General features: G+C 36.2%; 2 protein-coding genes across 2 annotated transcripts in view; one reads left to right on the top strand and one right to left on the bottom strand.

Moving 5' to 3' along the window:
- Positions 1 to 14,747, top strand: part of LOC144834499 (WD repeat and SOCS box-containing protein 1-like) — a 215,216-nt gene that overhangs the window by 29,502 nt on the left and 170,967 nt on the right. The window lies entirely within an intron of this gene.
- LOC144834468 (dynein axonemal heavy chain 10-like) overlaps positions 1 to 14,747 on the bottom strand; it is a 32,661-nt gene that overhangs the window by 11,610 nt on the left and 6,304 nt on the right. Inside the window, exons 13-44 of the mRNA XM_078689266.1 lie at positions 14,012 to 14,200; positions 13,346 to 13,506; positions 12,888 to 13,082; positions 12,490 to 12,616; positions 12,201 to 12,365; positions 11,723 to 11,998; positions 11,498 to 11,600; positions 11,173 to 11,351; positions 10,776 to 10,987; positions 10,426 to 10,582; positions 10,001 to 10,234; positions 9,777 to 9,899; positions 9,317 to 9,550; positions 8,856 to 9,079; positions 8,348 to 8,516; positions 8,024 to 8,124; positions 7,595 to 7,778; positions 7,299 to 7,433; positions 7,047 to 7,199; positions 6,721 to 6,909; positions 6,366 to 6,512; positions 5,959 to 6,150; positions 5,483 to 5,601; positions 5,040 to 5,334; positions 4,549 to 4,806; positions 2,540 to 2,806; positions 1,944 to 2,159; positions 1,655 to 1,807; positions 1,374 to 1,508; positions 853 to 1,251; positions 439 to 603; positions 146 to 275 (exon numbers count right to left, since the gene is read on the bottom strand). Of these exons, the coding sequence (XP_078545392.1) occupies positions 146 to 275; positions 439 to 603; positions 853 to 1,251; positions 1,374 to 1,508; positions 1,655 to 1,807; positions 1,944 to 2,159; positions 2,540 to 2,806; positions 4,549 to 4,806; positions 5,040 to 5,334; positions 5,483 to 5,601; positions 5,959 to 6,150; positions 6,366 to 6,512; positions 6,721 to 6,909; positions 7,047 to 7,199; positions 7,299 to 7,433; positions 7,595 to 7,778; positions 8,024 to 8,124; positions 8,348 to 8,516; positions 8,856 to 9,079; positions 9,317 to 9,550; positions 9,777 to 9,899; positions 10,001 to 10,234; positions 10,426 to 10,582; positions 10,776 to 10,987; positions 11,173 to 11,351; positions 11,498 to 11,600; positions 11,723 to 11,998; positions 12,201 to 12,365; positions 12,490 to 12,616; positions 12,888 to 13,082; positions 13,346 to 13,506; positions 14,012 to 14,200 (5,986 nt within the window). The remainder of the gene's footprint in view (positions 1 to 145; positions 276 to 438; positions 604 to 852; positions 1,252 to 1,373; positions 1,509 to 1,654; positions 1,808 to 1,943; positions 2,160 to 2,539; positions 2,807 to 4,548; positions 4,807 to 5,039; positions 5,335 to 5,482; positions 5,602 to 5,958; positions 6,151 to 6,365; positions 6,513 to 6,720; positions 6,910 to 7,046; positions 7,200 to 7,298; positions 7,434 to 7,594; positions 7,779 to 8,023; positions 8,125 to 8,347; positions 8,517 to 8,855; positions 9,080 to 9,316; positions 9,551 to 9,776; positions 9,900 to 10,000; positions 10,235 to 10,425; positions 10,583 to 10,775; positions 10,988 to 11,172; positions 11,352 to 11,497; positions 11,601 to 11,722; positions 11,999 to 12,200; positions 12,366 to 12,489; positions 12,617 to 12,887; positions 13,083 to 13,345; positions 13,507 to 14,011; positions 14,201 to 14,747) is intronic.

Here is a 14,747-nt window from a genome sequence, read left to right as displayed (position 1 = left end):
CTGGAATATGCAAATAAGGTAATCATTATAGGCTAATAATAATTTCCAGAAAAACCAGAAAAGTTGTGTGTTATGCTTGGAGATTTGTGAAGTATTCTTATAGTATGAATGGACATTTTCCCTTCATTAAATGTACTGTACTCACCAACTCCAACCAAGAGTGCATGTCCTTGGTCCATTCTGATGACACGATGTATTCTGGTCAAATGGTCAAGAGCATCTTCAAACAGCACCAGGTTCATTGATGTATGGTTGTCATTGTATTCCTCCAGGATCTAGAAAATTTAATAAATATTAACAAAGAAAAAACAGTTATTGGATTGATGAAATCAATGAAATGTTAAGTCATTATGAGAATGCAAGCATTTGTTTCTGGCAAGTACTACTAGATCAAGGCAATATAAACTTGTTCCTCTAAAAATTAAAAGTTTCTGTTACCTCTTGAAAGAGAGCCTTGGCCGCATTGTAGTCCTGTAAGTCCTCATACAGCCTAGGCTCTGCTTCATCAAGAGCAGTTCTGTAGTCACCAAACAACAATGGTTCTCTCAAGGCATTATCAGCATATTCTCTGAAGTGCTCATTCACAAGATTTTTGGTCAAGCCCTACAAAAAAAAATCATCAAACATTAGCTATATCTAATTCTTTTTGTTTCAAACTGAACTAAGCAAATATTATCTATAGCCTCGGTTTTTCACTTGAATGAATAGATAAGTAATTTAAAAAACTATGTATTTCATTCTATCAACATTAATCTGTTGAGAGCCAATGCAAATTGCTTTAACTACTTTAAATAAAGCCCTTCAGTTTTTCACTTAAGTACTCTCTTGATTTGAGTAAAAATTTCAACATACATCCACATGCGTTTTATCCTCGTCATTGATCAGTCTATCGTAGAACACCCGCAAGCACTCGTTACGCCATACTCGTACAAAACTTGTTGGTGTCGTAAACCGATCAGGTGTAGTAAGCAGCAAGCCTTGACATACTCGAGATAAGTCACGCAAGTTGAAGATGTAGTGAAACTTAGACGGTGTTGGCGGTAGATCTATAATGATCTGTTTGTAGAGGTCTAGAGTGGCTTGTGTGATCTTTGGTGCAATTTCCTGAATGGGTTCTTCAAACGACTGCAGATGACCAGATAAGATGGAGCTGTAGATGTTCTTTAGGGAGTCGTCTGACGGGAAAGTGATGTTGAAAACACTGAAAAGTGAGATGAACCGTGGGTCAACTTCGTTACGTCCACCTCCAGCCTATAAAAAGTAAATATGTTTTTAATAATATAAAAATGATTACACCCTTAACAATGCTTACATGATTAAATGATTTTCAAGATAGATTTACACACATCTAAATATTAACCAATAATGCATACCTTTCCCATGGAAGCAATGTATCCAATATCTCTGATATACTTCATAATAAGATCCTTGCCTCTGTCGTACATTCCACCTTTCTCGAGTAGCAACTTCAACAATGCAATGGGCTGCTGGGTACCATACTCATCAACCTACAGAAAAATAAACACATACAGTACTGTTGTTTACATTCTAAGGGCAGTGAGTTACCAAAGGAAAAACGAAGTGAAGAAAAGATGATGGCTTAAAGTTCAGGATACACCTCCATAATTACAGTGACCTGTCAATCATATTTTACCTGAGGCATGTTCATATCATCCATAAAGACCAAGAGATGCTTGCCTGGTGGTGGCCCATATGTGTCTTTAGTACGCTTTTCAACATTAGCCTCCAAATTTCTCTGTAAATCCATAGAGGTTGTTCTGGATGAAAAGTTGATGTTCAAAATTAGCTAAGAAAAAAAAACCAATATGTTAATGACATGGAAACAGCAATGTATGTTTTGGACCAACATTCAAAGGACATTTTTATTCAGGGGACACCTTGGGCCCTAAACAGGGACATCATTATTTGCAAGACATATTTACATGTGCATCTTGATCCATGTTCCTTAGGAAGTCCTGAATGGTGGCAGTCTTGGAAGTTCCTGTATCTCCTACAAATACAACTGGATGCTTGATCTTTGTCATCATCTCAAGCAGCCAGGTGCTGCGGACTGTATCCACTGTTGGCACAAGAATCTCATTGAACCTTCTGTCTGGGTCATGGATGTACTTTGGTACCAGACGACTCCATGGGATCCACTGGTAAAAGGGAAAAAGTAAGTTACTGATAGCTATTTTATTCACAGTAAAGAGTTTATCTTAATTCAATACAAACATGAGATTATTTATACCAGTTTGAACTAGTACTTGGTCCACTGGTTTATGACCAGTAAACCAATTATTGGGCCTGTTAAGCACCCAATAACAGGCCTGTTTTGTTAAAGACCAATTTTCACAGAAAACATGACAAAATTATTGATGACTAGTAAAATTTTAATTCAGGCCAATTAAAAAACAGGTTTATATTGGTTTAAATAATGTTAAGGAGGATGCCTGAACCATAATTTAGAGAAAAATTGCCTTTGATAAAAGCAGGAAAAAATAGAGCAACAATAATAACGAAAGCTAGATATTCTTACCAGACGTTTATCTCCATCAAAGAAATACTCATACAGCGTGTCATACTGAGCTGGTATCTCCCCTGATTTTGCATCAACACCTTCGTCCGTCACTGAAGTCATAGAAGCAAGATACTTAATGAAGCCGTCAAATTTTACTCGGCCATCTTCCAGGAGTCCGGCACCAAGAGACCAAGTCAGAGCCTGGAGGAAATGTGCTTCAATGACATCACTCTCAAGGTTTTCTTTGTCCAAGACTGCATCTAACATTCGACTTAGTTGAGTAACCTGAAAAAAATCATAAGTTATGATACACTAAATGCCCATGGCTTGTTGTATATCAATGTATTAGTTTACAATATAGTTCTTTAAAGCTCTGTCTACACTATCAAACTAGTTTGAAAAAAAAGTGTGATGTGCCCAAATATGGTAGTGATATGAACAAATGGTAGTGATATGACATCATCATGTCCATATATTGGCACATCAAATTCTTTTGTCACCTAAATGTTGATAGTGTACACAGAGCTTAAAGGGGGATTCTGGGCTTTGCTTTTGCTTTTAAATATCGTTTATTTATTAAATAAAAAATATTATAACAATATAGACATGTCAGAATAAAGAATAATAACGAGAAATTAAAAAATTAAATTTCATATACATTTTAGGGTAAATTCATGGAAAGTCTGTTTTTCAGCAGCTTAGGGAAGCTCATTAATATTCATGAGATATTCACAAAATCACGTCAGTGGATCGTGACGTCATGTACGTTGTGTTTGTCAACTAATTTACATCTCTCTCCCCCTGTCAAACGACGACCAGCCGATCATTGTGAAATACATTTTTTGTAGATTTTCTAAGCTAGGCCTAAAGTGTAATAATAACAGTAGTAGCATACTTATTTGACATTTAATGAAATACAAAATTTAGTACAGATTACGGAGTAATAAATTATATACTATTTTTATACCTCGAATAGTACAGATCGTATTATCGGCTTCACGTACTAGGCTAGGCCTAGCCTAAATCATTTTTTTTCATGGGTGAGAGCCATTCTGACCGTAGGGATTCCATGCCACGTTTCCCGATGGGGCCCATCAGGGGCCTAGCTAGCCTAATACTAAACGATTGGCCCATAAATAACAAAACTCAGTGGATTCCAAGCCCATCCTATCAACCAAACTCCTAAACAATCTAAACCGAAAACATTCTACAAAATCGGCTGTAAATATTGAGGCAAAACAAGGTCCGATTGCCGTCCGCACGTATGGTCGTCTAAGTAGGCCTAAAATAGGCCTAGTTTACTCTCCAAAAAAGCGGATACTGCATCAAGCAAGTAGACCGGCCAGCCAGTACGAAGGATTCCAACTCTCTCATTCGAGCTATATTATCTATACCATTCCGGTAGGTCGAGTCGACCTTCAATCAAATACTGTACATCGTTCATGTTGTGATATGTACACTCGACTCGACCCGACCATTTTGGTATTGTATACTGTATCTGCTTATCATGTGACGATGCCAGGCATGGGCAGAGAGAGCACGTGTATCGTCGTCTCGCTCTCCTCGCTAGCTAGCTCAGCAGGAATGTATACGTTACGCTTCATTGATTTTGAAGGCTTTCCCTAAGTCAGTGCGAAAATCGGCAAACGTAAAGTGCAAACATATCTAATTTTTCACTGTTTTGATGAATTTTCATAGAAAATTGACTTTATAAATGGGAAGACCGACTAAAATTACATCAGATAAGTATAATTTTACAAAAGTAATTGATATGGTTAATGATAACGAGTCGTCGGAAGATTGACCATTTCACGAATTTCCTATTCTGTAACACAGCGTCATATCGCCGTAGCTGCACTTGTAATCTGGCCTCATTTCACAGCCTTCGTTCTGCTTCACTGGGCGCTTATATCAATTGAAACTTTTACCGTTCAAGAGACAAACAAATATATTTTACATTTTTTACTATTCATTTTAAACCCGGAACCCCCCTTTAATACACAATATTAATAAAATATTCCTCATACCATATTGAGTGTGGTCAATGGCACAATGGTCTTTAGTTTTTCTCCTTGCTTGCCATCAACAATCCCCTCGACGATCAGGTCAAGTGCTGGAGGAACATACTTGTTAAATAACCTCATCAGATCCTCTTGTTCCTTTTTGTTGGATCGACTGTTGACCCACTTGGTCCAGTAGGGGTGGTACCCAAGATTTTTGGGGTCCACATAGACCATACCACAACGGGATACAGTTGCAGGTGAGGCATATTGAAGATCAGAAACCTAAAAATAGATTATACTGTATTGTTAATGTTTCTTAAAAATATAGTATCTTGATAAAGGACCACCACCTGTGCTTATACTAGAGGAAAAAACAATGGTCTAATGCTACAAGGTAGGCTATCTCATCAAGTATTAGACATATACAGTAGAACATTTCATAAAGGGAATCTTAAGTTTTACTTCATGGCTTTGAACTCCATAAAAATTAACATTTCGCAGACAAATTTCTTTACCTCAAATAAAAGAGCACAGTGTTTCTGGAGACGAATTCTCTCTCCATTTGCTAATGTTAGCAGCCTGTTGTCGTCCATAACAGAGTTCATGTTCTCCACCCATAGGGCATCAACATCACCATCAAACAGAATATACTTTCGCTCATTCTTGTCTGTTGGTTTGTTGATGTCTCGGAAGATATTTGACAAGAGACCGTCAGTCCAGTCACGAGTCACAGGGTCTAGGATACCGTAAAGCTCAATTACGGTCATTGCTTTTGGATTCATTATATAGATTTTTGTATTTAAACCAAGCCTGAAAAAAAATAAAATAAATTTAATGGTTGATGATTTGTAACATGTTAAAATACAATTGTATGACACCAACACCTAGAATTGCAGTAACATGCATGCAAGTTATATATGAATACCATTACAGCACAAGTCGACTTTAAAGCACTTACTTTGTTTGTGACTGTGCTAGCGTGTTGATGACAACAGATTTGCCTCCACCAGTCGGACCTACAATCATTGTGGTGTGCCTTGTTAACATAGTCTCGTACATCTGAACAACTTTATCAACCTATGAATCAAAATGACACTGGTATGATCAAAACAATATCAAATTTATCTGGTTTTTACTAAACCATTACAAGATCAAAGAGCTAGATTAACAAAGAACTGGATTTAACACTTAAACCAGTCATTAATCAATTCTTTACCAAACAAAGACTATTAACAAATTAAACCTCACTAAAGATAGGTTACAATGTGTTGTCCTACAAAGACTCCGGAATAACCATACTGTACCTATAAGCTTTATATCTGAATTACTTACTTAATAGTGGACTATTTATACAATTGCTTAAGCTATGCTATCAGAACAATGTCAGTCTGAACATCATAACAGTAGAAAGTTATTTTTTAGGACATACAGTACCTGATCTGGAAGCAGCACATAGTTATTCTCTTCCAGAACTTGCTCCACAGCATCATTGAAATTAGGATAACGAACACGAGGACAATCTAGGCCTGGGAACAGATCAGAAATCAAGCCAAGGAACAGCGGCACATCCTCAAAGACAAACTTGGGTAAATTCATATCACGAAGAGCTCGCATTAACACCACATTCTGCAAATAATAAAAGAAATACACATTTAACATTTACTCAATTGGAACATGTGGCATCTTGTAAATAAACAGTTGGTATGTAGAACATTCAATCCAATTAAACAATTGCTTAAGCTCTGTTTACACTATCAAACTAGAGTCACACTAAAGTGTGATGTGCCCAAATATGGTAGTGATATGCTTAAATATGGTAGTGATATGACATCATCTCTTACCTCTGGCAGATCTGGAGAGCCTCTCTTCAGTTCACCAGCCATGACCAGTACAGACTTTAGAGCTCTCAGACCAAAATCATAATGATATTGTTTGGATAACTGTTCCTTTGCTAGCTTGTATAAAACAGTCATCTTTTTGGCTAACACCTAAATGCAAAAACATAACATTTGTAAATACATGTTCAACTTTCTAAGTACGATGATGGTGGATTTCCCAGATTTCCAACAGCCAGTTTAAGACCTCTGTAATATAGTTTCATTTTTTTATTAATGCTGTAGCTCATACAATGTTAGGACCCACCTTTTTCTTTTATACCTATTCTTTGTCTACACTAATATAAAATGTAATTTATACCTTTGCATAAAGGAATCCCTCAGAAAACAACATAATCTCGCAGATTTGATTGAGATCTGGTACAATTACGACAACTGGTCTGAACAGGGCTTTAACTGACTCTGGCAGCTCAGTTCTCCCAGCATAACCTGGGTTCATTGTGATGAAAATACCCATACGATTGTCCATTGTTATTTCAGCACCTTCAAACTATAAATAAATATGTATGAAGTGTTATTAAACCTGGTCACTGTACTGGTACAAAGCAGTTGAACATCTCCTTTAAATTACATGTCTTCATTCAGTTTGGAATATAGTAGAAGGTTAGTTAAGAAGGTTTAACTCACATGGAATTTTTTTAGGTTATGAATGAGGGCATTTCTAATAGTCTGAATCTGTGATGAGATAACAGACAAGACAGAGACATCAATCCGATTGAACTCATCAAAACATCCCCAAGCACCACACTGAGCAAGACCAGAAAAGATCTTTCCAACAGCCTACAAAGAGAAAGACATGGAAATATCAGTATGCCTGGAAAAACAGCCACATTTGTTTTCGAAGAACTGCTCAAACTTGTTGGTTATACTTTGGTATACCTTATAATCCATGCCCTCTCCACAGTTTGTTACCACACACAGAAGACCAAGAGCTTTGGCTAAATCCTTGGTTGTCTCAGTTTTTCCTGTACCAGCAGGACCAGCAGGGGCGCCACCAAGTTGCATTGACAAAGCCTACAAAAATAATAAAGAGTAATACAATTTAATATACTGCATAAAAGGCAGCATTGCTTTCATATTTCTCTAAGCCAGGATTTAGGATTGTATGTATGCCTAGCTTATTCAATTGCATATACAGTATTTTGATATCATAGCAATTTCATTATATTTATTACCTGTGTTAGTGTGAGGTAGATTCTGTCTGTTAGTGGAGTAATAACGAGTCGGCCGTTAAGGCCCATGTACTCGTAACCATACCCAAACGTTCCAGTACACTGTCGGATGTTCAACTCGTCTGGGTCGCGATCCCAAAAGAATCGCAACTGGCTCTCCCACTCAAACTCACGCTCATTAAGGATACTAGAAGAAGGACAAAATGAATTAAAATAAAAACAGAACCATTTTAAGGAATTCAGTTTTATGAATGTGCAATAATCCAAGAGATATGACATACAACATTTATACTGCAAAATATGTTTTTTTGTATTAATTTTATTTATTTTTTTAATTCCACTTTTAGAGAGGTTAATCCTACCAGCTGAACTTTCAGGCCAGCTGATATCCAGGGGCCCTCTTTAAATATGTCAAAGTGTAAACAAATTTACCTGTCCCTAACAAATCCATCAATGATGTCTCTTGCATGAACATCAATAATTAGCACTGTGTTGAACTTTGACCGGTCATTCTTGGATAATGGTGATCTCACCTAAAATACAAAGAAAAAAATCTGAGTTTTAAAAGCCTACTTACTTAAGCTTACTCTATCAGCAATTATGAAACAACTAAAAGAATATAAAAGATGTTTTTTAATAGGGTGTCTGCATATCAAGCAGAACATTATTAGTGAGTCCCGACTGAAAAGACATTATCACTTGCCAAGAATTTCTCATACATTTACAGATCTAAAATATTTGTAATTTTATATCTACCTGAACAACGAGACCATCAATCTGTTTATGCATCTTCTTAGCATAGGTTTTCATTGCCATCTTATCTCCTAGTTTTACTTTGTTGAACACGTCAGCCACCTCCCACGTCCACCAAACCTGATTGGCAGCTAGCACCACCATACCTTGGTACAAGTACATCCACTCAACCCTAAAAGAGTTATTACATATATTGAGAAATTAAATTAGAAACGGTACTAATCAAATAGGATCAAGGAGTGTATATTGCATGGGTCCATGACCGGTCTGAGCCATATTTTTTGTATCGTTAGTCAAGACAGTCTTTATTTTATCCTTTGGATGGGATGCAACATATATTGCACATGTACACAATATAGACCTTGATACAGTTTTCAAAAAGAGTATGGTGTGCTTATTATGGTCCTGAAGTGGACCTTGTGACCCAGTCATTCAATCTTGTCCTGTTGACATGTCTATGTTAATCATCTCTGATAGGCAGACTAATAACATTTTCTCAGTCCCAATGTACCTTGTTTTGCCATCACAATACTTGAAAATAGCCTCTTTAGTAATGAGCCTGTTAGTCCTCCTCATCTCAGCCAGGACACCTGTCATCCAATCCTCCACACGTCCTTCAGCTGGCACATTCTGTCTAAACATCATCTGCTCTCCTTCTGCAGAGTTCATTGCTATGGCTAGGGTTTCACGGTTATTGCCTTGTTGAAATTGAAGTGATGCTATGTTGTCAAACATCTGATATTAATATAAAGTGGTAGTTATAATGACATAATCTTATTATTTATTATCACAACTACAACTACTACTGCCACCACAAACTCAGGGTCTGTTTCTATTTAGCAGGATAATACAGTTTTTAAAATAACAGTTATTTATGACAAACTGCCAAAACTGGTTATGAAGAATAGATTAATAGAAACAGGCACTTAATAACAGATGTGGAATGTCTTGCTGCTTTGGGGTACAATTTACTTTGATCATATGTTCCTGGACACACGTTGGATCACTGCTACCCAGAATAGACAACAGTTCATCATCGGAGATGAAGAAGAACCTAGGAAAGGCATTCCTCTTTGAGTCTAGATAGTCATTTAGACTCTTCTGACATTTCTCCAGACCACTACTGATCATCTCCAGATCTTGTAGTCGATTGGCCACATGGCATGCATCCTTGATCTTTGGGTTGTTTGCAGTCTCATGCATAATCTGTAAAAAAATGATGAATTAACAACTTTTATTTCATGACATAGGGGAGTCACCAATGTGAGTAAAATTGGTGAGAACAGTATCTTATAAAGTGCTACCCAATATCATATTTACAGAGTTCATTCTTGATTACATACAGGATACATGCAGTGTTTAAACTGACATATTCCTGTGTAAAGTATTTAGCCGAACAAATTTATGTAGAGAACTTGAAATAAAATGGAACCTTTTTGAACATCTTATCAATACTGTCAAACTTCTTGGCTTCTTCTGGTAACTGGGATCTGATGTCACCGCCAATGAAGATGCTCTCTAAATACATCCACTTCCGTTGGACTACCAACCAGACCTGTAGAATGAAAAAATGCCATTAGTAATCTGATATTTTGTAAAGTCATTCGCGACATCAAAATATGGCACGTTAAGAAGTGTTGAAGAGATTTCCCTGACCTCAAGGACTTCCCCAATCAGGGAAAGACTTTTCTCCCAAGTCTGCACAGTGCTGAGAAACGGTCCAATGAACCTGGAAGCCGACATGCTCTGAAGGTTCATGGCATTGTCATCTAGAATCTGCATGACATCATCTACTGCACCAAGAATCTTGCCCCGCTCCTGTGTGCCCTTCATGTACGCCATAACGTTGAACTTCATGTGATCCCAAGTGTCATTGACCTCTTTGATACCCTGAAAATTAAAAGAGAATTATTAAAAAAAATAATTGTAAAGGTAAACTTTTACTGCCATATGGGGAAAATAATTTTTAACATAATTTTATTCTGTGTAGTTCAAGCAATGCAATTTCTCTTGTGATATGAATACATGTTTTAAAATCTTGAAAGAATACAGTATAGAACACCAAGCTATGTTAGTCTTACCTTCTCTATACTAAGCTCTTTCGATGCACTGGTTACAATATCACCAATTACTTCTTTGAAGTTGTGGAGCTCCATAGCAAAGAGATTCTCCAGGGTGAAAGTTTCAGGATTCATGTCAAAAGCTTTACCTGTCTTCTGCATTAGTTCTTTCCAATGCCTAAAGATGCAGAAAATGTTTGTTTGTATATCATTTATATAAATTTATTTTCAAATTAAAATAACTATTTTTAACTGTGCAGTAGACACTAAAGATATTATCGCACTAAGAACCAAGTAACTCACCATACATCATTTCTAAGTGATGTAAAAAGTATATAGTATCTTAGTGTTGTAAATACATACCACCTTACCTTTCTCTCAATGCTTCATTTTTCAAGTCAACGAACAGTGGAATAGAGTCTTTAAACTCTTTCATACGCCCTTCCACCATCCTTGATGTAGGTGTGTTCTTGACATCTCGTGGAAGCTTCTTGAGTGACTTAATAAATCCATCGATACCCTCAACAAGGTGACCTACATTCAGATTTGCCCAAAGGGTCTGAGCCCACTCTTCTCTTGCAGCCTAAAACAATAGACGTGTAACATAAATATAGCCATACAGTAAGTGTTTAGTAATAATAGTGACCTGTGTATCAATTTTGCAATACTGATTACCTCAAGTGGGGCCCTAAAGAGGAATAAGTAACAAACAACCAAAGTAACTAAGTAATAAAGTAAGTAAATAATGGGTAAAATGAGAAACTATACCTTTTGTTCCTTGTAGATGGTATAAATTTGATCTAATCCATTCATCTCTTTCTGAACTTGCATCAGTTCTGTGTATGATGTGATAGGTAGATCAAACAGCTTCTCAGCATTGGCCAACTCCTGTCTGTCTCTATCATAGTCAGCCACTTCTTTCTTATATTTTTCAAGTAACTCAAGACCTAGTGTGACCAAAATACTTAAGTTTAGCCACTTGCAGATTGAATACAAGTACAGCAGACACTCAGACCTGCAAACTATACATAAAATGCAACACAAAATGTTATATCATTTAGGAGAGTGAAGATGTGTTCTGTATGCTCCATACCTTTATCAAGATCATTGCCAACAGCACCAGGTCCTTCCATCTTAAACTTATCTTGGAAGTTTGCCAGTTCCTTTCCAAATCCTCCAATCTGGGTGAGTGTAATCTATAGAAAAGTATCCGAAACATTCAAGTTACAGAGTGAGATATTGGAAATTAAATGTTTCCTTATATACTGTTTTAAACAATTTATTGGTGCACTTGGATAATTAAAGATCTGTGACTTACCTCTGTAAACTTTCTCTTGACAATTATCAGACTAGCATCTACATGTTTTGACTCCAAGAAGAGGTCATGCCACATCTGCATGATCCTGTTGCACAACTCTGTCTCTTCTTCAGTGACTGCAATGTCATACATTCCTAGCGTACGATATCTCTCGATAATATCAGTGATACGAAGCTCGACCTCCAGAGACATGTCCCTGATGTCAGCGATGATCTTCAGGACAAACTTTAGGTCTTCAAGGGTTTCTGGTGACTTCTTTAGGTCAGAACCTAGAGTCTAATATAAGAGAAAAAGAATGGAATTACTACTATTATTTTATACCAAACATAATTGACATGACAACTGACATTATAAAATTTCTTTTAAAACTTTATTCACACATTAAACAATATGGAAGGTATATTATCATCACTATTATTTTTGCTGTTACAAAAGATACATAGAGGTTTCTTAATAGTTCGGTCTACTTCAATTTTACCTCAAGTGTTGTTTTTAGAACAAACAGCTCCTCTTTTGCAGAATCATTAAGCAGCTTTCCAAGAGACTCAACCCACTTCTTAGCGTGTTCTTCAATGGTACTGGCAAGAGGAGCAATGTTAAGCCGAATACACTCCTGGTCCTTGATCATTAGTTGAACATTAACCTGATTGAAAACATCACAACTGGTATTTAAAAAAGGGAAGGTAGGTAATGACAGAGGGCTGACGCATTGCATACAGAATTTCAGGGTTTTGTGTATACAAACACTTAATAATTAGACACACTACCTCCTTGGCCAAGTTGTTATAGAACTGCAGTTTCTCATCATACTGGACACAAGATGGCTTCTTCAGGGCAAATTTATCAAGCATTATGGTTTTCTCGAGCTTCCATAGAGGTCGATATCTCTTCCACCTTGACGTAACAAAAACAAACACATAAAAAAAACATTTGTGAGTATAAGAGGAGGAATATGTTACAGAATTGGTAAGGAATGGGCGCCACAGACAATAGCCTTCAAGAGTTGCCTCAACCATAATTCAGTTTAGAAACAGACTTTAAAACAAGAGGTCCACATCTGTCCTTTGTTAAAGTAGAGGGTTAACCCCAGTGTACTGTCCATTTTGGCACCCATTGTTGTGGACAGATGTAAAAGAAGAAGAATGATGATGATTTATTATCCTACCTGCTGAGGTATTTATTTATGGAAGTTAGTGTCTTCTGCATGTTGCTAGAAATGTTCATAACAAGCTCCAGAATGTTAGGGTCAACTCCAATGTCCCTGCTAAAGCTGAACACGAATGGCTCATCTTCTCCATCAACTATCTGTGGTGGCGTCTCAATACAGGTACCATTCATCCAGCGTATAAAATTCTTGGAGCTACAAACATAAGTGTATTCAATTAAAAAAATACATTTCTCGAGAAAAAAAAAGGTGTAAACTTTTAACAATAACTTGAATCTGAAATGATGATGTAAAGACCATTGAAGACCTGTATAAACATGTACAATTAAATATATCTTTTAAAAACGTGTAAAATGAAGAGTACAAGAATTAGTTTAAATGAGTATTTGATAATAATACTTAATAGTTTGATGTTATTTCTATCAGCACGGTGACATCCCATAATAATAATAACTTACATATCTACACAATCACGCACAGACTGCATGCTGAGCTTGTAGATTTCATTGACGGCTGGAGTCAGGATAATCTCAGGAGCGGACAACATTGCCTCAATTTGGAAGATGAGGTTGTTACTTGAGACAGCTGTATTGAATTCGTTCAAACTGCGCATGATAAGCTAATACAAATAAACAATCAATATATTTTATGAATCATACATGTAGTGAAAACAGATCTAATTTTATACAAAGGCACTATGTTAAGCCTTGTCTACACTATCAAATGAGTTTGACAAAAAAAGTGTGATTTGCCCAAATAAGGTAGTGATATGCGAAAATATGGTAGTGATATGACATCATCATGTTCATATATGGGCACATCACATTTTTTGTCACATCCAGTTTGATAGTGTAGACAGAGCTTTATATGTTTTATAGGTACAGTACATTAACCAACAGCAATGTACATTGTACAATAAGCTGGTAGCATGCTTGCACTTTCATTACCGGATCAGATTGTCTCTAACAACAATATACTTGTTGTTGTTGTTTATTAGTTTACTTAAAATTATTAGTTTACAAAACCTCTTCGTTTACTTAACATTGCACATGATAATTCAACTGAAAATTAAATTAAATGTGGCCAGTTGCTTTTCACACTCAGCTGGACGGACAGTGACTTACTGATGTTAAGGTATCATACACTCTCCTTTCCCAATAGCGATAATAAGCATGAAGTCTTGGAGACCTGCCAGTGTTTGTGTGTACAACAAGACCTTCCATCTTGGTTAGGAGTGGGCCTATTGCACGATATTTCACTGCAAGATTCTCAACAACATGATTGCGATCTCTTTCAACATGGTCAAAGTATTCCTGTCAAATGAAAATAAGTAAAAAAAAAATTGTTTAATATTTTATCCATCAATCATAACATATTTTTAATTTTCTTTTTTAATTTAGCGTTTGCAAAAATTTGTCCAATTAAAGTTATGTTCATACTAAGTTCAGATTCTGGTCAGACCGAATAAAAAATCATGAACAAATATTTAGAAATACATGTAGTATGGTTCACATTTATAAAAAAAAAACAGACAAATTTCTTGTTTCTGCCTCAAAATAAAATATTTATTATATGAGTACTTTCGACCATAGGTCATCATCAGGTACTGATAGAATATTGGTAAAAGACAAATACATATAGAAAAAGGGTACACTAGAAAACAGATGAGTCTATATTATGGGCTATATGGGTGTAACAATGAACAAGCAAATAGCAAATAGACAAAAGCATTGACAAACAAAAGGTATTACATAATAATAACTCATGTCAATCTGATAGACAAGATAGAACTCAATTCCTAAATGATTTAAAAGATACATTAAGTCCATTGGGATTGAGAGTTCCAAGTTGAAAAATTAT

This window comes from Antedon bifida, chromosome 2, assembly GCF_963402885.1.
Source record: "Antedon bifida chromosome 2, ecAntBifi1.1, whole genome shotgun sequence".
Taxonomy (NCBI): domain Eukaryota; kingdom Metazoa; phylum Echinodermata; class Crinoidea; order Comatulida; family Antedonidae; genus Antedon; species Antedon bifida.
The sequence above is the reverse complement of the archived record's forward strand: the minus strand, read 5'-3'. Positions and strand labels throughout refer to the sequence as shown.